This window comes from Rattus norvegicus, chromosome 1 (assembly GCF_036323735.1).
Source record: "Rattus norvegicus strain BN/NHsdMcwi chromosome 1, GRCr8, whole genome shotgun sequence".
In the NCBI taxonomy this organism is placed as follows: domain Eukaryota; kingdom Metazoa; phylum Chordata; class Mammalia; order Rodentia; family Muridae; genus Rattus; species Rattus norvegicus.
In genome coordinates this window covers 76600238-76628008 of record NC_086019.1, presented here as the reverse complement: position 1 = coordinate 76628008, position 27771 = coordinate 76600238, and the positions used below count along the sequence as shown (strand labels likewise).

The 27771-nt window shown below is 42.6% G+C and overlaps 1 protein-coding gene across 4 annotated transcripts; it reads right to left on the bottom strand.

Moving 5' to 3' along the window:
* Positions 1 to 438: 438 nt before the first annotated feature.
* Zfp583 (zinc finger protein 583) lies at positions 439 to 19279 on the bottom strand. 4 transcript variants are annotated; one of them, XM_006228199.5, is made up of 5 exons: positions 18919 to 19279; positions 17168 to 17243; positions 11488 to 11614; positions 9779 to 9874; positions 439 to 2558 (listed from the first exon to the last, which is right to left on the bottom strand). In XM_006228199.5, exons 2-5 carry the CDS (start codon positions 17174 to 17176, stop codon positions 1084 to 1086), a joined length of 1707 nt encoding a protein of 568 aa, XP_006228261.1. In that variant the 5' UTR covers positions 17177 to 17243; positions 18919 to 19279; the 3' UTR covers positions 439 to 1083. The 4 variants fall into 4 exon arrangements, with proteins under 4 accessions (XP_006228261.1, XP_038942896.1, NP_001128081.2 ...); XM_039086968.2 differs by having other exon boundaries at positions 18931 to 19258; NM_001134609.2 differs by having other exon boundaries at positions 17168 to 17229; positions 18919 to 19063.
* Between the last annotated feature and the right edge of the window lie 8492 nt (positions 19280 to 27771).

The window sequence follows — 27771 nt, the reverse complement described above, 5'->3', positions numbered from 1 at the left end:
AGAAGGCGCTGGCTTCCACTGCGCCCCACGTGGAAGGCCGGAATAGCTTTGCCATTACAAGATGGCACTGGCCTCCGCCGCGCCAGCTGACTTCCTTTCAGGAAGTTAACTGTGTGCACATGTGCAAGAGTGCCTTCGTGCCAGGTCTTTGCCCACTCTGGGGCGTGCCTAATGAGATCATGGGTAAGCGACCAATCAGGTGTGGATGCGCCGTGCTAGGGTGTATATAAGCCGTGCCATGCCGGCGCCCCGGGCCTCTCTTTAAGATTCAATAAACGTTTAGCTGCAGTAAGGATCCGTGTGTCCCCGTGTATTCTTGCTGGCGAGGTCGTGCGGGACACTACACCCTCAGTCTCCAACTTTATTATTTCTAATTATAAAAATGTTATAATGCCCCAGGTCTATTTTTTGCTTCTTTATAATTAAAATAATCAGCTCTTCTTGTTATATCATATTTTTATTTTAGATTAATATTATTTTATGCTAGGCACTCTGCTAAGAAATCTACATGCATTATTTATTTCTCCCAGTTGCTTCTGAGGTAGAACCATTATTAGTCCCATAGTGTAAATAAGACTGAAGGTTACAAAGGACCAGATACTCTCCTGAAATTAAGGATAGAAGATGGAAAAGCAATGATAAAACCTAGATCTGTTTTAATTCTGTATGAAGAGAGGAAGGGAGGGAGGGAGGGAAGGAGGGAGGGAGAGAGGGAGGGAGGGAGGGAGGGAGAGAGAGAGAGACAGAGAGGGAGAGAGAGAGATATGAATAGTGACATAAAGGCTTTAACTGGTAGTTTAAAGCAAGGTTCTGAGGACAAGGTAGCCTGCTAGGTGCTACACCTTAAGGACTGTGTACTTTTTCCCTACAAACTTTTAGATGTTGGAAAGGAATTTCAATTAATGAGGGATAAATAATATGACCAATTTTTTTTTTTTAAAGTTTGGCTGGTGTGGAAACTGACAAGAGGCCTGGGTGAATTCTCCAGAAAGCCGTTGCACTTTCCCACACACAACAGATAATACATAGAAGACAAGGATGAGGTAATATAAATGGTTCCAATGGGTCAGATTTGGGTCAGATTTAGGAGATAAAACTGAGAGTCCTTGGCAACTGACTGGATATAGAGGGTGATGGAGAAGAAAGGGACAAGAGTGACTCCATAGTATGGACTTTCTCGTGGTGAGCAAGGTGCGCACGCTGCCTGAAAGATTTCCTGCAGTCTTTACATTCATAAGGTCTCTCTCCGGTATGAATTCTCTGATGTAGGGTAAGAGATCCACTATAACTAAAGGCTTTCCCACAAATATTACATTCGTAAGGTTTCTCTCCAGTATGGATTCTTTGATGTTGAGCAAGGCCTGCATTTTGGCTAAATGTTTTCCTACATTCCTTACATATGTAGGGTTTCTCTCCGGTGTGGCTTCTCTGATGCTGTGCGAGCGATGAACTGTTGCTGAAGGCTTTTCTACATTCGGCACATTCGTAGGGTTTCTCTCCAGTGTGAACCCTCTGATGTTGATCAAGGTAAGCAATCTGGCTGAACGCCTTCCTACACACTTTACATTCGTAAGGCTTTTCTCCAGTATGCACTCGCTGATGTTGAGAAAGGTGTGCGTACTGGCTGAAGGACTTCCTACATTCTTTACATTCATACGGTCTCTCCCCAGTATGGATTCTCTGATGTACAATTAGGTATCCACGGTGACTAAAAGCTTTCCCACACACATGGCACACATACGGTTTCTCGCCCGTATGAATTCTCTGATGCTGAGCAAGAAATGAACCGTTACTAAACGCTTTTCCGCACTCGATACATTCAAAAGGTCGCTCTCCCGTATGAATCCGTTGATGCTGAGTCAGGTGGGCGATCTGGCTGAAGGCTTTTTTACACTCTTTACACTGGTAAGGCTTCTCTCCAGTGTGAACTCTCTGATGCTGAGCAAGATGTGCGTTCTGGCTGAAGGCTTTCCTACACTCTTTACATTCATAAGGCTTCTCCCCGGTGTGTATTCTCTTGTGTTGCGCTAGGTTGGCGCTTTGGCTGAAGGCTTTCCCGCATTCGACGCATGCGTAGGGTTTCTCTCCGGTATGAATTCTCTGATGGAGAGTAAGGGACGAGCTCTGATTAAAGACTTTTTCACATTCAGTACACTTCAGGATTTTCTTTTCGACGTGGACCTTCTTGTGTTTCATTTCAATGGGCTTTTTCCGGTAACTTCTCTTTTGTGGTTCACTCTGATCTATTCTTTCTTTGGTAGAGAAACTTTGGGGTGTATCTAGTATTGCATCCTGATGGAAGGCTTGACAAGATGGATTGCACACACTACTTTGATTTTCAGGGACTTCTTTATGAGTGATAAGTGATTGACTGGAACACACCTCCTGACCTCCCAACCTGTTCTTAAACCAGTCTTTACTTTCATGGTTTTCTTTCAAATTGGAACAGTCAAATCTGGAACTAAAATGGCTTCTCCCCATTGTCAGGACTTTGGCAGATGCTTTATAGATATCTTGCTTTGATATAAATTCAGTGCTTTTGAAAACATACTCCCAATCTGAAAGATACCAAGAAAATAGATGTTGTAAGATTCATTCATAAGAAGAAAAGAAAGTGCTCAGAGAAGGTAAAATACAAAAGAAATGAAAAGATTTAACATCTCTTAATGCACCTTAAAAATTAAATTAGGGGGTTGGGGATTTAGCTCAGTGGTAGAGCGCTTGCCTAGCAAGCGCAAGGCCCTGGTTTCGGTCCCCAGCTCTGAAAAAAAGAAAAAAAAATTAAATTAGGAAAGGCACTCGGTCCAGGTGCAGGGGCACACACTTTTAATCCCAGTACTTGAAAGGCAAAGGCAGGCCCTTCCCTGTGAGTTTGAGGCCAGCCTGGTCTACATAGTGAGTTCCAGGATAGCCAGAGCTATATAGTGAGACTACTTCTTCAAAAAGAAAGAAAGAAAGGAAGAAAAGAAGAAAGAAAGGAAGGAAGGAAGGAAGGAAGGTAGTCAATTAAATTAATCATACATAACCATGAAATATAATTTAGAAAATAAAAATATTAGAGGTCATCTAAAATCACAATTGTCTTTTTAAAAATTAATTAATTAAAATCTAGAGACAATTAAGATCTTACATCTGAGTTAATAATATAATCTTCAAACATCTTCTCTTCCTCTCTCAAGTTAAAAGTCAATTTTAGAATGTCACGCGTGTAGCTGAAGTGCCCCCACTGGATACCCAGACCTCAATGCATGCTGGCTGACTGGTGGGTCATTAAACTTTATGGTTAATCTTTACATTCTAGGAAAGGTGTTTCTGAAAACAATTTTCTTTGTAATAAGTCCTAACTAAATATAAAATCTCAGTTGGTTCCTGAAACCAACATGCCTTCCTGAAAACATACTTTTCTATCAAATCGCTTGCTTTTATTTAGTACAAGTTACTTTGTCTTACCCTTATCCATCCCCAATTAGGTTACTTCTTTTTAAAGCTACATTTATTTAATGTGTGCACATAAGTGAATGTTATGACATTTGTGTCGAGGTCAGAAGACAACTTGTGGGAGCTGGTTCTCTCTCTCCTTTTACCATGTCAGACCTGAGTACAGAATTCAGGTCATCAGGCTTGGTGGTAAATGCCTTTCCCTGATGAGCTAGCTCAGTGGCCCAACATTACCTTTTTGTGTGTTTTGAGAACAGGGTCTTCGAAATTGATAAATCTTGGCCAAGATTAGTAAATGCAGAGTCTCATCCGAATTGACTACCATATCCTACTCTCTATCAATATAAATACATCTAACAACTGTCCAATAGGTATTTATGGTGTGTTCAATAAGTCAGGGTTTTTCATGGGTCATAAGAAAAATGTGTCGCGATAAATTTCAAGGACTGACTGAAATCAGAGAGGGTTGTTCTCTAACCTCAGAAGAATTATTTTTAAGAGGCATTATGATAGCTGGCATGTACTAACTATCAGAGTATTAAGACCAGTTGTAATTTAAATGCTTACAATTAACAACAACAACAACAAGAACAACAACAAGAACAACCAAACACAAAATCCTTGAGGGGCTACCTCAGAAGAAAAGGCCAACATAAGCCCACAGGAAGTAGAGAAGCATCTTAATAGACGTAGTAGAAAAGTGTCTTAGTTAGGGTTTTACTGCTGTGAACAGACATCATGACCAAGGCAACTCTTATAAGGACAACATTTAATTGGGGCTGGCTTACAGGTTTAGAGGTTCAGTCCATTATCAAGGCAGGAACATGACAGCATCCAGGCAGGAGGCACATTGCTGAAGCTGAGACTTCTATATCTTCATCCCAAGGAAGCCAGGAGCAGACTGATCTCCAGGCAACTAGGAGGAGGGTCTTAAAGCCCATGCCCACAATGACAGACTTCCTCCAATAAGGCCACACCTACTTCAACAAGACCACACCTACTCCAGCAAGGGCACACCTCCTTATAGTGCCACGCCCTGGACCAAAGAGATTAAAACCACCACACTAAGTGAGGAAATAACAAAGTAGCCACAATGAACAGAGACAGTAAAGCCAAAATTAGTTAATAAAGACCACTAATTATGAAAACAGGAGGGTTTGTAAGATGGCTCAGGGCATAAAGGGATTGCCATTAAACCTGATGACCCAAAGCTGATCTCCAGAACCCACACTGTAAAAGGAAAGAACCAACTCCTGAGATTTGTCTTTGGCCTCCATACACATTCTGTATCATGTGTGTGCCTACACACATGCCCATGAAGTAAATAAAATGTTAAAAAAACATTATATTAAAAAAGAGAAAAATTGGGCTGGAGAAATAGCTCAGTGGTTAAGAGCACTGATTACCCTTCCAGAGGTCTCCTGAGTTCAATTCCCAGCAACCACATGGTGGCTCACAACCATCTGTAATGGGATCTGATGCCCTCTTCTGGTGTGTCTGAAGATAGCAACAGTGTACTCATATGAATAACATAAATAAAATCTAAAAAAAGAGAGAAAAATTGGCAACATAAGAGCGAAATAAGTTAATTATAATCTATAAAACTAAGAAGATAATTTTATAAACATAAGTTGATAAAGTAGATAACTCATACTGAAATGCACAATCTCTTGGAAGAAAAACCCTTACCAAAGCTGAAGCAAGAAAAATTGGATCAAAAAATAATCCTATAGTCATTGACTCTGCTTCCTACATATGTTTTCATTAGTGGATTCCACCAAAGATTTAAGGGGGAAAGAATATAATAGCATGAAGCTTTTTCTGAAGGAGAAGATGATAGGACTCTGAATTGTTTTCACAAGCCCAGCATTATCGTTATAAGAAAGCCAGACGAAGGGGGTTGGGGATTTGGCTCAGTGGTAGAGCGCTTGTCTAGGAAGCGCAAGGTCCTGGGTTCGGTCCCCAGCCCCCCCCAAAGCCCCCCCCCCAAAAAAAAAGAAAAAAAAAGAAAGCCAGACGAAGAGATCACGAGTGAGCCCAGAGACCAACGCAGTGCCTAAACATAAATGCAAACTGTTTAACAAAACATAGCAAAGTAAACTCAACGAAACACGGGAAGCATAATTTTTATCCAAAAAAATTAATCCAAGAATGGAAGGTTGATTTAACATTGGAAAATCATTCACTATGTTTTATGTTAACAGTTAAAAAACCAAAAAAACAAGCCAAAAAAAAATATGATCATCTCAACAAATGTAGAATGAGTATTTGAACTGTTAAATTTTTTAGCAAAGCAAGGGATCTGTTTCTAAATAGCTTGACAAAAGTCCCACAGTTGGAATCCACTTAACAGTGAAAAACAGAATACAGAATACATATCCTCATTAGACTGGAGCCCTGTAACGACATATGCTTTTACCACCTCCATTCAACATTATAGAGCAATTGCAAGATAGCAGGAAACACAAGGTGAAGTGCAGAAAGGGAGAATAAAACAGCCCATGTCCGCAGATGGCATGACTACATAGAAAGTCCTCAGTGCTTCAGGAAAAAAGTGCAAAAGGCAGTAAGAACACCACACTGAGGCCGCATGGTGGTGAGGCACACCTTTCATCCCAGTGCTCAGGAGGCAGAGGTGAGGTGGGAGGGGAGAGAAGGTGGGGGCGCAGGCAAAGGCAAGCATTTCTCTGAGTTTGAGACCAGCCAGGGCTACACAGAGAAACCCTATCTCAAAAAAGAAAAAAAGATAGTAAGAAAAAGAAAGGAAGGAAAAAAGGAGGGAAAGAAGGAAGGCAGGAAAGAAGGAAGAACGGACTATTATTCTGGGCATTATAAAATATTCCTATGACCAACTAGAGAAAATTAAAACATGTTGTTGGAATTTAACAGGGCTAAATGTCATTTCTTTCTCAACTGATATATAAACATAGTCCCAAACAAAGCTCTTTGAGTAAATATTCTCATTTTCATTCTAAAATTTATATGAAATGCAAATGTTCTGAAATAATCGAAGCAATTTTACAAATGGTACTACATGATGTCTAAACTTAGTATAACGTAACCGGTGTCAAAACGCCTCAGACTGTATGAGTTATATGAATGCGGTTTACTGTCTACAATGTTAGCACCATCTGATCAAATACAATAAAATAATCTGACCAAAATGTAATGAAACAAGAAAATTATTGAGAGGACTGAGTTAGCCAGAACCCAGTTGATGCCAGGTTGTAAACTGGCAGTTTGGGAGACGAGGCCTCTAAGTTTCTGTTTCCTAGAAGTGAGAACCCAGATCCAGGAACCTGTGGTCAGCCAACCACAGCTGTGGGCAGCCGATCCGAGAATGCTTTGCCACCCTGGAAAGTGCCCAGAGCCCTAACCAATCATAAAGGCACCGATGGCCCTGGAGATAGAGCCAACCAATCAAGGGAAAGAAGGGTAAAAGTCACCCACTCCTCCCCTAACAGGCTTTAAATTGACACAGTAGATCACACTCCTTGGTCACTATATTGCAAAATGGTTGACCCATGCATGCTGGTCATTTCTGCAGAATAAACACTCTTCACCTTTGCATACTATTTGAGTTTGGGGTCTTCCTTCAGGGATTCTTGAACCCTAACATTATCTTTTAAACAACTCGAGTGAGCTGGGCAGTGGTGGCGCCCAGGAAGAAGAGGCAGGGAGATATCTGTGAGTTCTAGGACAGCTCCGTCTACATAGCCCTAGGGCAGCCAGGGCTACACAGAGGAAACCCCAAATTGAAAGAACAAAAACAAACAACTCAAGTGAAAGAGAAACTTAAAACTATAGGAAAGAATAGTAACAAAATCCACGATCTACAGAGCCTACAGGAGACAGCTGATGAGACAGAGGAAATCTCACAGGCCTGGACAATTTCATCACCAAACAAGAGAGCGTGAGCTCAGCACGCTAAACTGAAAGAGAGAATAGAAACACAAAATAAACCATGTGCTGGATCTCGAAAAATAAAACGAATTTATGAATTAGCCACCTAATACATCATTTCTAAATGTTAAGTATATCCAACAAAAAATTAAAACCACAAACTATCATCGATATAAAAAAGTTATGAGATTATTTTGCTCAGGTTCATGGACACAAACCTGATGACTTATATGAAAAGAGACTATTTACTAAAGAGGATGCCGAGAAAATTCTCAGACATCTGCTTCCCCACAAAGCCTCAATATTGGAGGTTACCTCTCAGCCCCTAAGGATAGATGTACCATTCAGTTAGTGTCTCTAAATCCGACTTTCTAAGTCTGCCTTTCAGCTCAGCTGCAGTCTGCTTTCTGTACCCATAATCTCTCTCTCTCATCTGTCCCTTCTTCGCCTCTCTCCTTGTCTAAGACAGAATCTCCTAGAGCCAGGCTGGTCTGGAGCTCACTATGTATCTGAGGGTGAACTCTAACTCCTGATCCCCCTGTCTCTGTCTTCCCAATGCTGGGACTACAGGTGTGCACCACCATGGCAGGCTTAGGCAGTGCTGGTGATCGACCCAGGATTTCACCAAGCGGGGCAATCACTGTACAGATTGAGCTACACGCTCTGGGGGTCTTCATACCTCTAGCCCAGCTCATCTCTCCTCCTACCAACCCAGGTTCTTCTGACTATCTCTATTTCATGTCATCACCCAAACCTGGAGAGTGCTGTCTTTTTTTCTGTGATGGTTTATACTTATTTCTTTGGTATTTCGAGTCAGGGTTTCTCTGTGTAGCCTTGGCTGTCTCCGATGGTTTATAAGCTTGGGAAGAACCCAAAGGATTCCGGTTGTGACAATGGATGCAGGAAAGAGGGAAATGGGTTGTCAGGATCTTTTGAGATAGGGGAGCGAGAGAGTAGCTCAGGGGCTTATGCTCAGCATCTCTTCCCAGGCCTTGATGTTACAATGTATCCTACATTCAGTCTTTAAATTGACATGGCGTAGTAGTTAACAGCACTTGCTGTTGTTCCAGAGGACTGAGTTTGACCTCAAGCAACTATGAGGTACGTAACAACCAGGTGTAACTAGTTTTGATGCCTTCTGTGGGCAGTGCACACATGTGTTACACAGACATTCATTCAGGCAAAATACCCACACACACATAATAATAAGAATGAATGAATTTTTTAGAAACTTGTCACATGCTGTGTAAACCCACCAAGAAGCTAATTCCAGACTTAAGCACGCATGACTTAAGAGTATCCCCTAAGACCCCTTGGCTGGGGATAGGCTAGGCTGTCCAATTTAAACCTGAATAGCCTCCAAGAGAAACACCATATTCACGGTGCTGGAGAGATGGCTCCACAGGTGACTGTGCTTTCAGCTCTTGCAAAGGCCCTAGGTTCAGTTCCCAGCACCCAGAAAGTGATTTTTTTTTCTATTTTTCGGAGCTGGGGACCGAACCCAGGGCCTTGCGCTTGCTAGGCAAGCGCTCTACCACTGAGCTAAGTACCAACACCCAGAAAGTGATTTTTAACTGGCAGTAAATCCAGATCCAGGCATGGCTCCCTCTTCTGGCCTCTGCACGTATTGCATGGTGTACTTACATACTATGCAGACAAAACACTCATCCACACAAAATAAAACTAAATCCTATAAAAGAACACCATGAGAAGAGAAGGAGAGAGAACTGCTAGAGAGAAAGCACTGTGTCCTTGAACACAGCTAGGAGGTAAACACTCCCAAGCACCTTCCCAAAGCAGCTACTGTCTACCCTATGTTATAAAACTGCTTGTGGTGGGAGCGGCCGACCAGAACTCTCCATGCAGGAGGCGCTCTGCTTGGACCCTCCATGTCAATCAGGAGGTCCCGCTGATTTTGGCTTCTGACCTGATGCTCCAATGTCTTTCTGAAGATTGCTGTTTTCTTCTTTTACTGCCCCAGGCTGCGTACCTAATAACTCACTCACTCTAAACCAGAAACTCAGTACAACAGAGTACCAGCTACACCAGTGGTTCTCAACCTGGGGGGGGGTCCAACTCCTACTTTCCACAGGGGCTTAAGACTGTTGGAAAACGAGGTTGGAGATTTAGCTCAGTGGTAGAGCGCTTGCCTAGCAAGTGCAAGGCCCTGGGTTCGGTCCCCAGCTCTGGAAATTAAAAAAAAAAAAAAAAAAAAAAAAAAAAAGACTGTTGGAAAACACAGATATTTACCTTAAGATTCATAATAGTAGCAAAATCACAGTTATGGAGTAGCAACAAAAATAATTTTATGTTTGGAGTAACTACAACTTGAGGACTGCAGCATTGGGAAGGTTGAGAACCACTGATCTAAATGGACCAGATGCTTTAACAAAACCTACTGCAAAGGCACCCACCTCCCTGGCTCATCCCCACTCACCAGGGCATGTGTCTCTGGCCCCCTTCTTCTGCACCATCCAGGGGTCTTTTCCTTGTTCCAGTAATGAGATCACGACTGGTTTGTAAATAGGAATTCCTGTTTCCAAGAAACAGAAGAGGAATTAGCCACTCTCAGAGATCAAGTCAAGTTTGCTGCTCATCAGGAAGGAGAGGCACTATAGGTGGGAGCTGAGGAAGATAGGAAATATTCTTTAGAATAAATGACAAGAAGGAGTAGTCTAAGAAAAGCTGTAATTCTGTAAAATGTAACGTATTTGGAGAGCAGAAACTAGGAGGTGAGGGGAAGGATTCTCTTTGAACTTCTGGAACTAGGTTTGCTAGGTTGACCAGGCTATTTCCTCAGAGTAGTTCCCCTACTCCTGACTGTGTTGGTTATTCATGGTGGACAACTTGACCACATGTGGAATTAACTAAAACCCACATGGCTGGGTACATCTGTGAAGAATTGTTTTTGTTAAAGCATTTGAAGTGGGAAGACCTGCGTTTTTTTGTTTGTTTGTTTTTTTGTTTTTTAAAGACAGGGTTTCCCTGTGTAGCCCTGGCTGTCCTGGAACTTGCTCTGTAGACTACCCTGGCCTCGATGAACAAACTCACAGAGACCTGCCTGCCTTTGCCTCCTGAGTGCTGGGATTAAAGGCATGTGGCACCACCGCCCTGTGGAAAGACCCACTTTTAATTTGGATCTTCCTTTCTGGCATGTTCATTTCTTCATTGGCGTTAGAGCTTCTTTGGAATTCTGGTATATACTAAAGAGCAGCTGCAATATCCAGCCTCACGGACTGAACAACTATGGGATCCTTGGACCTTTGGTTGGTAGACAACTATTGCTGGATTAGCCAATCTAATAAATCCCTATATATAATCCCTATATCTAATAAATGCACATATATATGTGCAAGTATATATGAGTATGGATACATATATGCATATACATATATATTCACTATTCCTATCAGTTGTGTACCCCTAGAGCAATGGTGCTCAACCTAAGGGTCATGACCTCTCTAGGATTTAGGGGTCACCTAAAGCCATCAGAAAACAGATACTTACATTACAATTAATAATAGTAGCAAAGTTACAGTTAAGAAGTAGCAACAAAAATAATTTTATGATGGGGGGGGGTCTCCACAACATGAGGAACTGTATTAAAGAACTAACTGCAGCATTAGGAAGGTTGAGAAGCACTACAGAGAAATTGGGCAAATAAAATGGCATGTGCACACAACTCCCTAACACACACACACACACACACACACACACACTCACACACTCACACACTCACATATACACATACACACACACTCACATATACACACACATATACACATACACACACATACAAACACACATACACATACATAGACACATATACATACGCACATATAAAACACACACACATACAAGCGCATGTATATATACACAGATATACACACATAGACACACATTCACACATACACATATACACATACACACATAGACATAGACATAGACTCACACACATATACACACATACACTCAAATACACACACACACAAAAACAAACACACACACAAAGAAAAAGGGAGAGATAGAGTTAAATATCATTTTTAAAATTTTTAATAAAAGGGGGACATTTAGTAAAACAACCCAGAGGCATCTCAGAGACACTTCACAGAACACAGACTTGGGATTCTGTAGAGACTGCCTTACCCAGCGACACCAGGCTCCTATAGTTCTCCAATGTCACCTTCCTGTACAAGTCTCTCTGTGTGTCACTCAGCTGTTGCCATTCCTCTTGAGTGAAATCTACAGACACATCCTCAAATGTCAGCAAGTCCTGAAATGATATAAATGCACTCTGGTTCACACAGGTTAAACAGTTAAAACTGGAGACAGCACACACACCCGTAATCCCAGCACTCAGGAGGCAGAGATCAGATGCCCCGAGTTCCAGGACGACCTGGGCTGTAGTGAGTTCAAAACTCCATTGTGACCCTGCCCAGTCTCAAACGAATAAGCAAACAACACAACACAACACAACACAGCAGGGAGGAGTCAGCACTAACTAAATTGGCCATACTTTGTAGAGGCAAAAACCCCAACTTTTTAAAAAGACAGCTCAGTGTGAGGTTCAGGGCTGACTTGAAATCACAACCCTTCTGTCTCAGCTTTCCAAGATTCTGTACGTCTGTCTGTCTGCCTGCCTGCCTGCCTGCCTGTCTGTCTGTCTCTTTTTCTCTCAAGCTGGCCTTTTGGTCTTTCTGCCTCAGCCTCCCAAGTGCTGGACTTACAGGTATGGCCACTCTATGTCCCTTAAGGTGCAAGTACCCGTTCCACCACCACCACTATTCTAGCTGCTATAACGGCCATTTCCAGTACCTGGTAACACAAGCCCAAGATCAAAAGCACCAATCCCTGAGCTTGACCCAAAACCAGATCACAAAAATCCCACCAATCCTAGGCCGCCCTGGAAAGCTCCACCCCCAACCACCAAGAAACCCTACATAAATCTGGTCTTCTGTTCAGGTCTTTGCTGTTTCTCACTGGAGCAGGGGTTCTCTCTCTCTCTCTCTCTCTCTCTCTCTCTCTCTCTCTCTCTCTCTCTCTCTCTCTGTGGTGTGACTTTCTGGTGTTTCTTGGATACCTTTCCCTTCAGAGCTGCGGCTCTTTCAGCCACCATCGGCCTGTACCTTATATTCTAAAAAATGCACGTCAAGTAATGCCATACTTGCTTTGGTGCTTCCTTACGAGGGGTATATGACTTCTGATAAACTGTCAACCACTGCTGATTCACCATATGTACACTGATAAGTAACACTGCAATCCATACTGTACAGTAACAGGGGATTCATACTAAATGACAAAGAACTCCTCTTGAGGAAAACAGGATATACTGGGGCAGGAAAAAAAAAGTGTTATATAGGAAGTAATGGATACATATTATCATAGAGACTTAAGAAGTTATGGAGATTATGTGTAATTAATTAGATGTATCCAGACAAGGCAACAGACAGGAGAATGTTAGGTTTAAATGTACACCTATAAGTAATAACAGTAAGTGAAAATGTACTAATTAAAGACTATCAGGCTTGACTTCCTTTTTTTTTTTCTTTTTCTTTTTTATTAACTTGAGTATTTCTTATTTACATTTCGATTGTTATTCCCTTTCCCGGTTTCCAGGCCAACATCCCCCTAGCCCCTCCCCCTCCCCTTCTACATGGGTGTTCCCCTCCCCATCCTCCCCCCATTACCGCCCTCCCCCCAACAATCACGTTCACTGGGGGTTCAGTCTTAGCAGGACCAAGGGCTTCCCCTTCCGCTGGTGCTCTTACTAGGCTATTCATTGCTACCTATGAGGTTGGAGCCCAGGGTCAGTCCATGTATAGTCTTTGGGTAGTGGCTTAGTCCCTGGAAGCTCTGGTTGATTGGCATTGTTGTTCATATGGGGTCTCGAGCCCCTTCAAGCTCTTTTAGTCCTTTCTAAGATTCCTTCAACGAGGGTCCCGTTTTCAGTTCAGTGGTTTGCTGCTGGCATTCCAGGCTTGACTTTCTTTTTTTTTTTTTTTTTTTTTTTTTTTTTTTTTTTTTTTTTTGGTTCTTTTTTTCGGAGCTGGGGACCGAACCCAGGGCCTTGCGCTTCCTAGGCAAGCGCTCTACCACTGAGCTAAATCCCCAACCCCCAGGCTTGACTTTCAAAACCCAATCAATTACAGTCTCTTTATAACAAGAATACTTTAAGATACAATCTTTATTGACGATAACTATTTTTTAAATTTATGTATCTTATTTATGTGTATGAGTGTTTTGTCTGCATGTATGTCTGTTTGTTATGTGTATGCCTGTTGCCCATTGAGACCAGAAAAGGGCATCAGATCCCCTAGAATTGGTGTCGCAGATGTTTGTGGGTGCTGGGAATCAAACTCTTCTACTTCTTTTGGAAGAAGAGACTTAGTGTGCATGTGTGTGTGTGTGTGTGTGTGTGTGTGTGTGTGTGTGTGTGTGGTGTGGCCAACTTGACAGACTCTAGAATCATTTGGTGTCATAACAGTCTTTTGTTATTATTTTAAAAAATACCCTGACAAGGGCCTGGAGAGATGGCTCAGTTCAGTTCAGTTTCCAGCATGGGAAACTCACAACATGGTGGCTTACGACTATCTGTAAGTCCAGTTCCAGGAAACTTGACCCCCTCTTCTGATTGCTTTGGGTACCAGGTACATATGTGGTACACAGACATAGATGAAGGGAAAACATTCATATACACAAAAATAAATAAACCATAAAGGAAAAAGATAAGTACCCTGACAAAAACAACTTAAGGGGAAAGGATTTAATTCAGCTCATGGTTCAAGGTTACAGTCCACCACTGTGGAAGAAGCAACAGTGGTAGGAGCTTGAGATACCTGGTCACTTGCATCCACATTAAAGAAATGGTCATAGCCAGGTGATAGCTTTAATTCCAGCACTGGAAGGCAGAGGCAGGCAGATCTCTGAGCTCAAGGCCAGCATGGTCTACAGAGTGAGTTCCAGGACAGCTACGGCTACACAGAGAAACCCTGTCTCAAAACAAACAGAATGACCCCCATAGGTTCATATATTTTAATGCTTAGTCCCAGGAGAGTAGCGCCACTTGAGTAGTGCTTTGTCAGAGGAAGTGTGTCAATGGGGAGAGTTTTGAGGTTTCAAAAGCCCAAACAGGCCCAGTGGCTCTCTTCTCTCCCTGCCTTCAGATCAGGATGTAGAACTCTCAGCAACTTCTCCAGCGCCATATCTGCCTGTGGGCCACCATGCTCCCCGCCATGATGATGATGAACTAAACTTCTGAAACTATAAGCAAGCCCACAATTAAACGCTTTCTTTTATAAAAATTGCTTTGGTCATGGTGTCTCTTCACAGCAATAGAACAGTAGCTAAGATGTTGTGGTAAAAAAACAAAAAACAAAAAATAAAACCGTTCTTGCATTTACCCTGGTGGTAACACTCTCGATAATTCCAGCTCCACTGGGCCATTGGAACTAGCACTAATTTATCTCAGCAGCTCCACCCTGTCCCCAAGAACCCTCTGACCCAGGCAGCAATCTCTCTACCCATCTAGTTCCCAGGGCACATTGTTACTACACCAGACATACATGTCCCAGTTCCATGGCACCCTGGTGTGTCCCATTACCATATACTTTCTTGAACTTAATTAAGTCACCACATGAAAGAACACATCACACGCTATCCTCTGATCCAATTGATAAAATATAATTTGCCCATCTAGACAACACAAAATCCTGTATACACCCATTCCTTAAGAATAGTCATAACAACGTGTAACTATGAAGAATCTTAACATCTGCCGCCATGTTCTCTCAGCTCCTCGCTCCTCGCTCCAGCCTCTCTCTCTCTCTCGTCTTCTCCCTCCCTTCTCTGTTTCTGCCTCCCTTCCTTCTTGTCCCATCGCAGGCCTCATTTCATCTTGTCTGCCTTCACATCTGCCTTCACCTGCGTAATGACATCATCCTACACTAAGAAACTTATGGATGCTCAGACTAATTTAGATAGTCTAGGATCCCTTTCAGAGAATACTGCTGCCTGTAGTGGATGTCTTCCTGCATCAACAAACATCAGATAAGTACATTTCCCAGATGATTCCTATCGTACATTAACCATCAGTGGTGGTTTGAATGAAAGTTGCCTCTATAGATCCTGTCTCCAGTTACAGAAACTGTTTGGAAAGGATTAAAAGAGGTGTGGCCTTGTTGGAAGAGGTGTGTCATTAGGGGTGGGCTTTGAGGTTTCCAAAGTCCACACCAGGCCCTGTCTCTGTTGCCCATGGATCAGAATATAAAACTCTTAGCTATTGCACCAGTACACGCTGCAATGTATAGTCTATAACCATGATAGTCTAACCCTCTGAAACTATAAGCAACGTCCCAGTTAAGTGTGTAGCCTTGGTCATGGTGTCTCTTCACAGCAATAGAACACTCACAAAGGTGATCATGGCTTCTCTTTACGGCAACACACTAGTAACTAAGACACCATCACAGCTAGAAATGGACCTCTGAGCAACATGCCTGTGGCAGATTACTTCGACTGTGTTACTTGAGGTGAGAAGATCACCCGGTGTAGGTGACACCGCTCCCTGGTTGGGATCCGAGAGTCTCCGTAAGCCAAGCAAACATGAACAGAATGCCTTCCTTGTTTTCTGTGTCCTGATTGTGTACACGATGTGATGGGGGGGGGGTTTCAAGCTCCCCACCCTTCATTTCCCCACCATGATGGACTAGACCATGAACCAGAATAAGCTCTCCTTTGAAATTTGCTTTGTCAGAGTATTTTACCATAGCACCAGGAAAAGAAACTAAGGCACCATTTAAGGTGCTGACTTGTTTCACTGAAAACAAACAAACAAACAAATAAACAGAAAACATGAAATGGGAGCTGGAGCGATGGCGTAGCGGCTAAGGGCACTTGCTGTTTTTATATTCAGTTTCCAGCACCCACGACTTTTTCTAGTTGTGCAGCTACTCTTCTAGGGAATTAGATGCCCCTCTTCTGGTCTCTACCTGCACCAGGTACACACATGTTGCACATAAACACATGGAGACACAGCACACAGACACAGACAATATACATTTTTTAAATCATTAAATGAATTTTGCCTTGGGGTTACAACAGAACTTCCAACAATTTATAAGAAGGCCCTAAACATACTTCTGCCATTTTGTACTGTATATTTAAACAAAGCAGAATTCTCAGCATTGTCAATTATAAAATAAAGATACTGATTAACTCTGTTTAATGTCCTGCAGAATCAAGCCAAGATTTAACTGTTTTTGTAAAAATAAACAGGTACATTAATCTCATTACTATGTGTGCCTTTAATAAATGGTAAAAATCACATGTATCCCAGTTTTAAAATAATTCTTAATGATTTAATATTAATGGAGGTTTGATTTGTCTAACCATTTTATATGCCTGTATGCTAGGGTTGTTTAAAAATCTCTCAGGCTTTTCAGGTGGGCACCCAAAAGCCCTCCTATTTCCTTTCAAACCCGGGACTGTAGAGAAAAGCTCCTTGCTACTAGTCACAAACGAACACCTCTAATATCCACAATTTGAGCTTACATAATCCCAAGAATGTATTTTTGCCTCATTAGAGTTCCTAAGAGCACTGAACCCACAGGCGAGGCTGAACGAGTCCCTGAATCAGGAAGCAAATGCTGGCTGGAGGATAAGTGTGCTCTTAGACTTTGAGGGACTTTCTTTTGTTTTGCAACAGAGAACAAGAGCAAGTCAATGGAGAGATGAGATTTTTGCCGGGCTCCTGAATTTCAGAAATCAATATGTTGCTTTAGCCTGACTGAAAAATGAGGTGGCATTCCAGGGGATAAGAAACACTTCTTACCTTGGACATGGCGTTAAAGCTTCAAGAATATATGACTGTGTTTCTGGGAGCCAGTCGATGTCCTGAGAAAGTAGAGCTGGACAGAAAAAAGAAACTGTAAGTTCCAGGTGTACCCTGCAGCCCCAGCACCACGCCTCTGTCCTTCTCCTCCCTCCACAGACATGCATTTGAGGTATGCTTACACTTAACCATGCTTTTCCTACGTACTTCATAGCTCCGGGACCTAACATGTATTTTATGTCTAAGTTATCTCTTTCACTTATGGCTGAGCAATTAAACACTGGCATTATCAGATATCACACACGAATGTGTATCATCATTAAAGATACACAAGGCAACAGTTGGGAAAATAACCGAGCCAAACTGGAAACTAGAGTGCAATCTATAGTGTACAGGTGATGATGGTTTTTTTTTATTTTTAAAATTTATTATATATATGAGTACACTGTAGCTGTCTTCATGCATACCAGAAGAAGGCATCAGATCTCATTACAGATGGTTGTGAGCCACCATGTGGGTGCTGGGATTTGAACTCAGGATCTCTGGAAGAGCAATCAGTGCTCTTAACTGCTGAGCCATCTCTCCAGCCCGGTGATGATGTTTTTAATGTCCCCACCCTTTTTATAAGGATGCAATATAGGCTATCGAGTGAAGCTACTTTGCACAGAGTGGGCAGCAGAGGGACTGTGGGATCTGGAAGACACTGGATCGGGCCCATACATTGTCACAGGCTCCATCCCGGCCGGTAGCAAAAGCCTCATTGTAATAGTATCACATAGTCCCAAATGCAGCCTCATGCTGACATACACAGTGGCACAGTCAAATGTGACTCTTACAGTGTACCATGGTCTCCCATGCCACAGGACACCCACACAAGGTGCTATCGCACAACAGTCCCATACAAAGCCTCTCCTGGCCTCGATATTCACACATTCACACACTGTCACAGGCCTCCTTGAACCCGGTGGCATCGTCTTGTACAGTCACACACATTGTTATGGCCTCTCACAGTCTCATACCCTGTCACAGGCCCTTCAACACTGTGACAAGGTCTCGTAGTACCACACCCTGTCCTAGCCCCTCTCTCTCTGGGTCATAGTATTTAGTCTCACAAACTGCCACAGTCCCTGACAGCGCTATTGGCACAGTCTCAAAAAGCACTCAGCCCCAGGCCTCCATAACAAAGTGGCTTGGTCTCTAAACACATTCTCCCACATGATTCCTTATATCGTCACATACTGTCACACACGATGTCACAGCCTCAGTCTCACGCAGTTTTTAGTCTCACAGTCAGAAGCCCTTAATATACAGTGATCTGATCTAACACCATCACTCAGTCGACTCCTCCCCAGTATAATCACACACATCGTCACAGTATTTCAGTCTTACAGAGTATTCAATCACAGGTCCCCTCATGCAAGTGGGTGGTCTCATACTGTCACACACATTATAACCACCTCAGTCTCACACAGTGCGCGCAGGCTCAGCCACATTCACTCAGGTCCCCAAACACATCCCCCAGCGCTATCACACACTGGCACAAGCCTCTCTCAGTTTCACGATATATCCAGTCTCACAGTCACAGGACCCCCCCACCCCACATGGGGTGCTGTCACATAATGTCACATATGTTGCCGCTGTCACAGCCTCAGTCTCATACAGTTGCAACCTTACATCATAGGCCCCTCATACACGGTGGTGTGGTCTCTCAGGGTCACTCTGGTCCCGCTACACATTCTCTCTCACGGTACCTTGCTCCTCACCGAGCGTCTCCTCAGTCCTAGTCACACCTCGCGCAGCGCCGAGGCAGGTCTGGCCGGGGCCGGGGCTCGATCTCGCGGAGCAGGTAGAGCTCACAAAGGCGCGGCTGAGGAGCGGCTCCGCGCACGGACCTCTGGGAGGTGGAGTCCTGCGCTTGACTGGAGCGGCGTAGGGCATGCTGGGAACGCCTTTCAGGGCGCGGCTTTCGGGGGGTCCTAGAGTCTCTGCTGAATTCGTTTCCTTTCCTTCCGGTCTTAAGAACCAGAACTCAGGCTGCGCAGGAGCTGCTTGCTCTGCCGGGTCCCTTAGCCCGGGGGTGGGGGGCAGTGCTCGAGCACGCATGCGCAGTGCTGGCCTGGCAGATGCCCTGTCTAGAGCAGTGAATGAAACTGGTCGTTTTGTGGTTCAGAGCCCATGTTGCTGGGTTTCTTTCTCATTTGTTTGTTTACCTTCTATCTGCCTTACCTTTTTACGCATCATTCATCACGTGCCTTCTGTATATCAGACTCTAGTGTGGACACCATGGACATAACAGTGAACTCCGTCTGACTAAAATCCTTGTCCTTATGGAACCAACATAGACTGGGAAGGAAGTGGGCTAGGGCTATAACCCAATGGTAGAGCCCCTGCCTAGTTAGCACGCTTGAAGCCCTAGGTTAAATCAGCCACGAAAAAAAAGTACTACTAGAAAAAAGAAGGGGGAAGGGTTTAAATATTTTTTATAATATTCTTTTTAAAAATTAATTTATTCTCTTTACAACTCAGTATCAGCCCTTCCTCTCCTCCCAGTACCCCGTCACGCAAATCCTACCTTCCCCATTTTTTGAGAAGGCGAGACCACTCGTCTGGGTATGATCATCTCCCCCACCCCCATCAAGTCACTGCTGGACTAGGCACATCCTCTCTCACTGAAGCCACATAAGGCTGTCCATTTAGGGACAGGGATCCACAGACAGACAGCAGGCTCGGGGGCAGCCCCTGCTCAAATTGTTGGAGGACCTGCATGAAGACCAAGCCGCTCATCTACCTATGAGCAGGGGGCCTAGGTCGAGCTGGAAGCTCTCTGGTTGGTGATTCAGTCTCTGGCAGATCCCAAGGGTCTTGTGTTGGTCTTCCTTTGGAGTCCATGTGCTTTTCGGGTCCCTCAATCTTTTTTCCAACTCTTCCTTAAGACTCTTGAGAGCTCCATCTAATGTTTGGATGTGAGTCTCTCCGCATCGTTTTCAACTGGCTGCTGGTTGGAGCCTCTCAGAGGACAGTTATGCTAGGCTCCTGTCTGCAAGCAAAATGGAGTATCTTAATAGTATCAGAGATCGGTTCTTGCCCATGGAATGGGTCTCAATTTGGAATAGTCATTGATTGGCCATTCCCTCCACTTCTGCTCGATCTTTGTCCCTGCACACCTTGTAGGCAGAACACATTTTGGATCGAAAGCTTTGGGGGTGGGTTGTTACCCTTATCCTTCCCTTGGGAGTCCTGCCTGGCTACAGCAAGTGGCCACTTCAGGATCCATATCCACCACTGCTAGGAATCTCAGCTAGAGTTTCCTCACGAGGCCCTCTGGAGCCTCTCCCCATCCCAGATCTCTGGCATGTCCTAGAGATTGCTCCCACCCCCACACCCAGCTGATCTCCCTTCTCTGCCCCCTGCTCTCCCTACATCTGATCTCCTTCTCCCCATCCATCCCCTCTTCCTTCTAGTTTCCTCCTTCCATCAACCTCTGATACCTATTTTGTTCCCCCTTCTGAGAAGGAGTCTACCATCCTCCCTTGGGCCTCCTTGTTATTTGGCTTTATTGGGTCTGTTGATTATAGCATGGTTATCTTGTACTTTATGGCTAATATCCTCTTATAAGTGAGTGTGCACCATGCATGTCCTTTGGCTCTGGGTCACCTCACTCGGGATGATATTTTCTAGTTCCACCCATTTGCCTGTGAAGTTCATGATGTCCTTGTTTAATAGCTGAGTAGTATTCCATTGTGTAGACATACCACGTTTTCTGCATCCATTCTTCGGTTGAGAGAAGTCTAGGTTGTTTCCAGTTTCTGGCTATTATGAATAAAAATGGTATGAACAAAGTTGAGCAAGTGCCCTTGTGGGATGGTGGAGCATCTTTTGGGTATATGCCTAGGAGTGGTACAGGTGAGTCTTAAGGTAGAATACTCCAAATCTTCTGAGAAACCACCAAATTGATCTCCAGAGTGGTTCTACAAGTTTGCACTCCCACTAGCAATAGAGGAGTGTCCCTCTCGCTCCACATCCTCACCGGTATTTGAGTTTTTAATCTTAGCTATTCTGATGGGTATAAGGTGGAATCGCAGAGTTGTTTTGACTTGCATTGCCCCGATGACTGAGGACATTGGACATTTCTTTGGGTGCTTCTCGGTCATTTGAGATACCTCTGTTGAGAATTCTGTTTAGCTCTGTACCCCATATTTTTTTTTAATGTTTTGTGTGTGTGCTGACAATTTATTAAAGCTTACCTGATCAGAGCTTGCATGATGAATGGACACACAACATCAAGGCTTTTGTAATAAAAGACAATTTGAAATAAATATGTGTTTAAAAAAAACCTATGTCACACACTAATGAATAATCGACATTTACAAATTTTAAGAAAATCATTTAGGTTAATAATTTTTATTTCCCCCACAGTTAAATAGCTCTCTTTAAGCAGGAGGGAGAGAGTCAGACAGAAATGAAGTCATCCCTACAGTCATGATGTTATTCTTAGTGAGGGACTCTTTACCAAGATTAAGACCTAGAGAAGTCTCTGAGGAGAATGGTTACCGAGTCGTCTGGAACCTGGGAGAGCATTAGGAGAGAGAAAACAAGTTGTACCCCATATTTTAATTGAGGTTTTTGGATTGTTGATGTCTAACTTCTTGAGTTCTTTGTATATTTTGGATATTAGCCCTCCACCCAATGTGGGGTTAGTGAAGGTCTTTTCCCAATCTCTAGGCTATTGTTTCCTAATGATGGTGTCCTTTGACTTACAGAAGCTTTTCAGTTTCACGAGGTCCCATGTATTAATTCATGACCTTAGTGCCTGAGCCATTGGTGTGCTGTTCAGGAAGTTGTCTCTTGTGCCAACAAGTTCAAAGCTATTTCCCCTTTCTATTCTATTAGATTAAATGTGTCTGGTTTTATGTTGAGTTCTCTAATTCATTTGGCCTTGAGTTTTATGCAGGGTGCTAGATGTGCCTCTGTTTGAGTTCTTCTAGTTGCAGACATCCAGTTGTTGAAGATTCAATATTTGTTGAAGATGCTTTTTTTCCCATTGTATGGTTTTAGCTTCTTTGTCAAAAATCGATTGTCGGGGCTGGAGAGATGGCTCAGTGGTTAGGAGCACTGACTGCTCTTCCAGAGGTCCTGAGTTCAAACCCCAGCAACCACATGGTGGCTCACAACCATCTGTAATGGGATCCGATGCCTTCTTCTGACAGGCAGGTGTAGATAGACCACTCGTATACATAAAATAAATAAAACATCTTAAAAAAAATCGATTGTCTGTAGGTTTGTGGGTTTTGATTTCTGGGTCTTTGATTTGATTCCATTGATCCATCTGTCTATTTCTATAATAATTAATACCATGCAATGTTTTATTACTATTGCTCTGTAATACAGCTTCAAGTGAGGGATAGTGATCCCTCCAGAAGATCTTTTATTGTTCAAGATCGTTTTAGCTATTCTGGGTTTTTGTTTTTCCATACGAAGTTCAGAATTGTTCTTTCAAGATCTGTGAGTTGGGTTGGGATTATGAAGGGGATTGCACTGAATCTGTAGGTTGCTTTTAGTAAGACAGCCATTTTCACTATGTTAATTCTACCAATCCATGAGCAAGGGGGATCTTTCTATCTTCTGGTATCTTCCTCAATATCTTTCTTCAGAGACTTGAAGTTCTCCTCATACAGGTCTTTTGCTTGGTTAGAGTTACACCAAGGTATTTTATGTTATCTGTGACTATTGTGAAGGGTGTTGTTTTCATAACTTCTTTCTCAGTCTATTTATTGCTTGTGTAAAGGAGGTCTACTGATTTCTTTGAGTAATTTTCTATCCAGCCACTTTGCGGAAGCTGTTTGTCAGCTGTAGAAGTTCTTTGGTATAATTTTTGGGGTCACTTATGTATAAATGTCGTATCATCTGTGAATAGTGATACTTTGATCTCTATTATTGTAAAAATATAAAAAATAAAAAAAGTATAGTTGTCTTTTATCCCGTTAGGTCCAGCACTGCAGTGCCCCAAGATATCTGCTAGATATCTTGGCGGAAACACATCTCAACTCCGTGGTGGCCCAATGTCTTCTGCCACCTCACACTTTCCTACACTCAAACCATCACATAAAAGAACACCCAACACAATTATCTTTGACCCACTTGGTAAGATATAATTGCCCACCTAATCATACAAAGCCCAGTACCATCCATCCCTTAAGAACATTAATAACAACCTGTAAATACACAGAGTGGAATCTTAACGTCACTTGCCATGGCTTCTCGCCCTCTCCCTCCTGTCTCTTCTCCTTTCTGTTCCAGTCTCCTCCTCTTCCTTCAAACTTCTCTCCTGCCCATCCTTTCTTCTCCTCCAATGACAGGCCTCCTTCTATCCTGTACCTGCCCCTCACCTGTATTTTACAAATTGAATGGGGAGAAGGTTCTGGTGAAGTCACCTGAGTCCTGAGTATGTGACTAGGCAGCTGTCCTTGGGGCAGTGGAATTAGAATCAAAATACAGATAACTTCAGGGAAACCACAACAGACTTCTTCCTTTATGATTGTATCCCCTTGATTTCCTTTAGTTTTCTTATTGCTTTAGCTAGAACTTCAAGTATTATATAGAAGACATATGGCAAGAGTGGACAGCTTTGTCTTGTCCCTGGTTTTAGTGGAAATGCTTTAAGTTTCTCTCCATTTAATTTGATGTTGGTTATTGACTTGCTGTATACTGCCTTTACTATGTTTAGGTTTATCTCTTGTATCCCTGTCTTCTCCAATTCTTTTATCATGAAGGAGTGTTGAATTTTCTCAAATGCTTTTTCTGTACCTAGTAAGTGTGTGTGTGTGTGTGTGTGTGTGTGTGTGTGTGTGTGTGTGTGTGTTTCATTCTGTTTGTTTATATGGTAGTTATGTTGATATGTTGATGGATTTTCTTTTTTTTTCTTATTACATATATTACTTTTATTGGATTTTTTAAATTTACATTTCAAATGTTATTACCTTTCCCGGTTTCCTGGACATAAGCCCCCTATCTCTTCCCCCTCCCCTTCTTCTATAAGGGTGTTCCCCTCCTCATCCATCCCCCTTCCCACCCCTGACATTCCCCTACACTGGGGGTCCAAACTTGGCAGGTTCAAGTGCTTCTCCTTCCATTGGTACCCAACAAGGCCATCCTCTGCTACCTATGCAGTTGGAGCCATGGGTCAATCCATGTATAGTCTTTGGGTAGTGGTTTAGTCCCTGGGAGCTTTGGTTGGTTGGCATTGTTGTTCTTAGATTTTCATATATCGAACAACCCCTGCATCCCTGGGATGAAGCCTACTTTGATGTGTTCTTGGATTTGTTTGGGAGTATTTTATTGAGTGTTTTTGCATCAATGATCATAAGAGAAATAGGTTTGAAATTCTGTTTCTTTGTTGAGTCTTTGTGTGGTTTAGGTATCAGGGTGACTGTGGCCTTATAGAATGAGTTTGACAGTGTTCCTTCTGTTTATATTTTGTGGAATAGTTTGAGAAGTATTGGCATTAGCTTTTCTTTGAAAGTCTGGTAGAATTCTGCACTAAAACCATCTGGTCCTTGGCTTTTTTGGATGAGAGACTTAAATACTGTTTCTACTCCCTTAGGGATTATAGAGCTGTTCAGATAGTTTACCTGATCTTAGCTTTGGTGGTAATTGCTATCCATCTGGAAAATCATCCATTTCATTTAGACTTTCTAATTTTTGTGGAGTACAGGCTTTTGAAGTAAGACCTAATGATTCTTCGAGTTTCCTCAGTGTCCATTGTTACGTCTCCCTTTTCATTTCTGGTTTTGTTTATTGGGATACTGTCTCTCTACCTTTTGGTTAGTTTGGCTAAGGGTTTGTTCATCTTGTTGATTTTCTCAAAAAAACCAGTTCTTGGTTTATTGATTCTTTGTATTGTTCTTTTTGTTTCTAATTGATTGACTTCAGTCCTGATTTCCTACCATCTTATCCTCCTGGGTGTGTTTGCTTCTTTTTTTTTTCTAGAACCTTCAGATGTACTTTTAATTTACTAGTATGAAAACTCTCCAGTTTCTTTATGAGGGCACTTAGTGCTATGAACTTTCCTCTTCACACTTCTTTCATAGTGTCCCATAAATTTGGTTATGTTGTGCTTTCATTATTATTGAATTCTAAAAAGTCTTTAATTTCTTTCTTTCCTTCTTCCCTGACCCACTGATCATTGAGTAGAGAGTTATTCAGTTTCCATGAGTATATAGGCATTCTGTCGTTTCTGTTGTTGAAGTCCAGCCTTAATTCATAGTGATCTGATAAGGGGTTATTTCAATCTTCTTGTATCGGTTGAGGCTTGCTTTGTGACTGATTGGTTAGTTGTGGAGAAGGTTCTGTGAGATGTTGAAAAGAGGATATATTCTTCTATGTTTGGGTGAAATGTTCTATTAATCTATTAAGTCCATTTGAATAATAACCTTTGTTAGTTTCATTATTTCTGTTTAGTTTTTGTCTCAATGACCTGTCCATTGGTGAGAGTAGGGTGTTGAGGTCTCCTACTATTAATGTGTAGTGTTTGGTGTGTGATTTAAGTTTTCGTAATGTTTCTTTTAGGAGTGTGGGTCCCCTTGCATTTGGGTCATAGACGTTCAGAATGATATGTCCTTGTGGTGGTTTGAGTATGCCTAGTTCAGGGAGTGTCACTCTTTGGAGATATTGCCTTGTTGGAGTAGGTGTGGTCTTGTAGGAGAAGGTGTGTCACTGTGTGTTTGGGCTTTAAAACTCTCATCCTAGCTGCCTGGAAGCCAGTCTCCTAGAAGCCTTCAGATGAAGATGTAGAACTCTCAGCTCCTCCTGCACCATTCCTGTAAGGAGAGGTTCTGTCGCTAAGGTCTAGTTCCCTAATTGGTTCTTGATTTGTCAATAAAGAAGTTCGAGAGCCCATTGCTGGATAGAAGGTACAGGTGAGACTTCTGAATCACAGGAGGAAAAGGCAGACACAAGGGAAGAGAGAGGGCTTTTCTGCCATGCTTTGGAGGAAATATGACACTTCAATCACGTAAGGCCTTGGAGCAGCTAGCACCTGTGCTCTCCTCCTTCAAGCTGAAGTTTGGCGGGGGCTAGCTGATACAAGCTACTAAGTTTAGGGTAAGAGGAGAAACAAGTGACGTCATACAAGTCATTCCACTCACTATGGAAGACTACACACTGTCAGGAGAACACCATCGCCGTGATCTTTCTGAACTACCTAAATCAGCTTTACCCCATGTGCAGTCATCAAGAAGTATTTATTAAATTGTAAAGGAAAATAAAACACTGCCCAATTTTTTTTAAAAAAGATGAGAAACAGAGATAATTGATAAGAGCATGCCTTTCCAAGCAGGAGATAGCGAGCCCAGAAATTGTGCTAGCTAGCAAGTTTAAAGATAATAACGCTGTCTGTGTGTCCTTTATCCTCAGATTCTAGGGTCTCAGGAGTGGGTGGGCAATGTGACCTCTCCCAGAGCAAAGGCAGGTAGTGAGAGAGGCAGGGTTGGGGCTGGAGGCAGCTGATCCTGGAGCCAAGCCAGAGCAAAGGCAGTTAGAAAAGGAAGCCCGCTTGGGGCCAGAGCAGGGAAGCAACTCCTGAGCAAAGGTGGAAGCCATGTTTTTAAAACTACAAGCAACACACACCTGCCTGGATGCTGCACTGCTCTCCCACCTTGATGATGGACTGAACCTGTAAGCCAGCCACAAGTAAGTGTTGTTCTTATAAGCATTGCCTTGGTCATGACGTCTGTTCACAGCAGTATGTCTGTCCTCTTATTGGATTTTTCCTTTGTTGATTTATGAAGTATCCTTCAATATTTCTTTTGATTACTTTTGGTTGAAAGCTTTTTATTTGATATTAGAATGGCTGATCCAGCTTAGTTTTTAGGTTCATTTGCTTGCAAAACCTTTTTCCAGCCCTTTATACTGAGATAATGACTATCTTTTTTTTTTTTTTTTGGTTCTTTTTTTTTTTCAGAGCTGGGGACCGAACCCAGGGCCTTGCGCTTCCTAGGCAAGCGCTCTACCACTGAGCTAAATCCCCAACCCCCAATGACTATCTTTTGTTGAGATGAGTTTCTGTATTCAGTAGAATGATGGATTCTGTTTACGCATCCATTCTGTAAGCCTGCACCTTTTTACTGGGGAATTGAGGGCATTGCTGCTGAAAGATTAATGACCAATGATTGTTAATTCCTGTTATTTTGATGTTGTTGGTGGTTGAATGGTATGTTTGTGAGTGTTTCTCTTCTATTGGTTTTAATGGTGTGTAATTAATTATTTTTTGCATTTTATTGAGTACAGTTAGCCTCGTTGTGTTAGAGTTTTCCTTCTAATATCCTCTGTAGGGCTAGGTTAGTGGAAACATAGTTAGAATTTGGTTTTGTCATGGAATATCTTGGTTTCTCCATCTATGGTGATTGAAAGTTTTGCTGGGTATAGTAGTCTGGGCTGACATTTGTGGTCTCTTAGGGTTTTCAAGAACTGTGCAGTGGTAGAGCGCTTACCTAGGAAGCGCAAGGCCCTGGGTTCGGTCCCCAGCTCCGGAAAAAAAAAAAAAAAAGAACCAAAAAAAAAAAAAAATAAACAAGCAGAAAAGTGGACGTTTCAAAGATTAAAACAGA

Bases quoted from the DNA above. Each gene is read 5' to 3' on its own strand.
- Zfp583 (XM_006228199.5), bottom strand. The intron at 9,875-11,487 runs GTAAGGCAGTCT...TCTTGGAAACAG, and splicing joins TAGGAGCCTGGTGTCGCTGG to GAATTCCTATTTACAAACCA. The intron at 2,559-9,778 runs GTGAGTGGGGAT...GGTATCTTTCAG, and splicing joins GGCCAGAGACACATGCCCTG to ATTGGGAGTATGTTTTCAAA.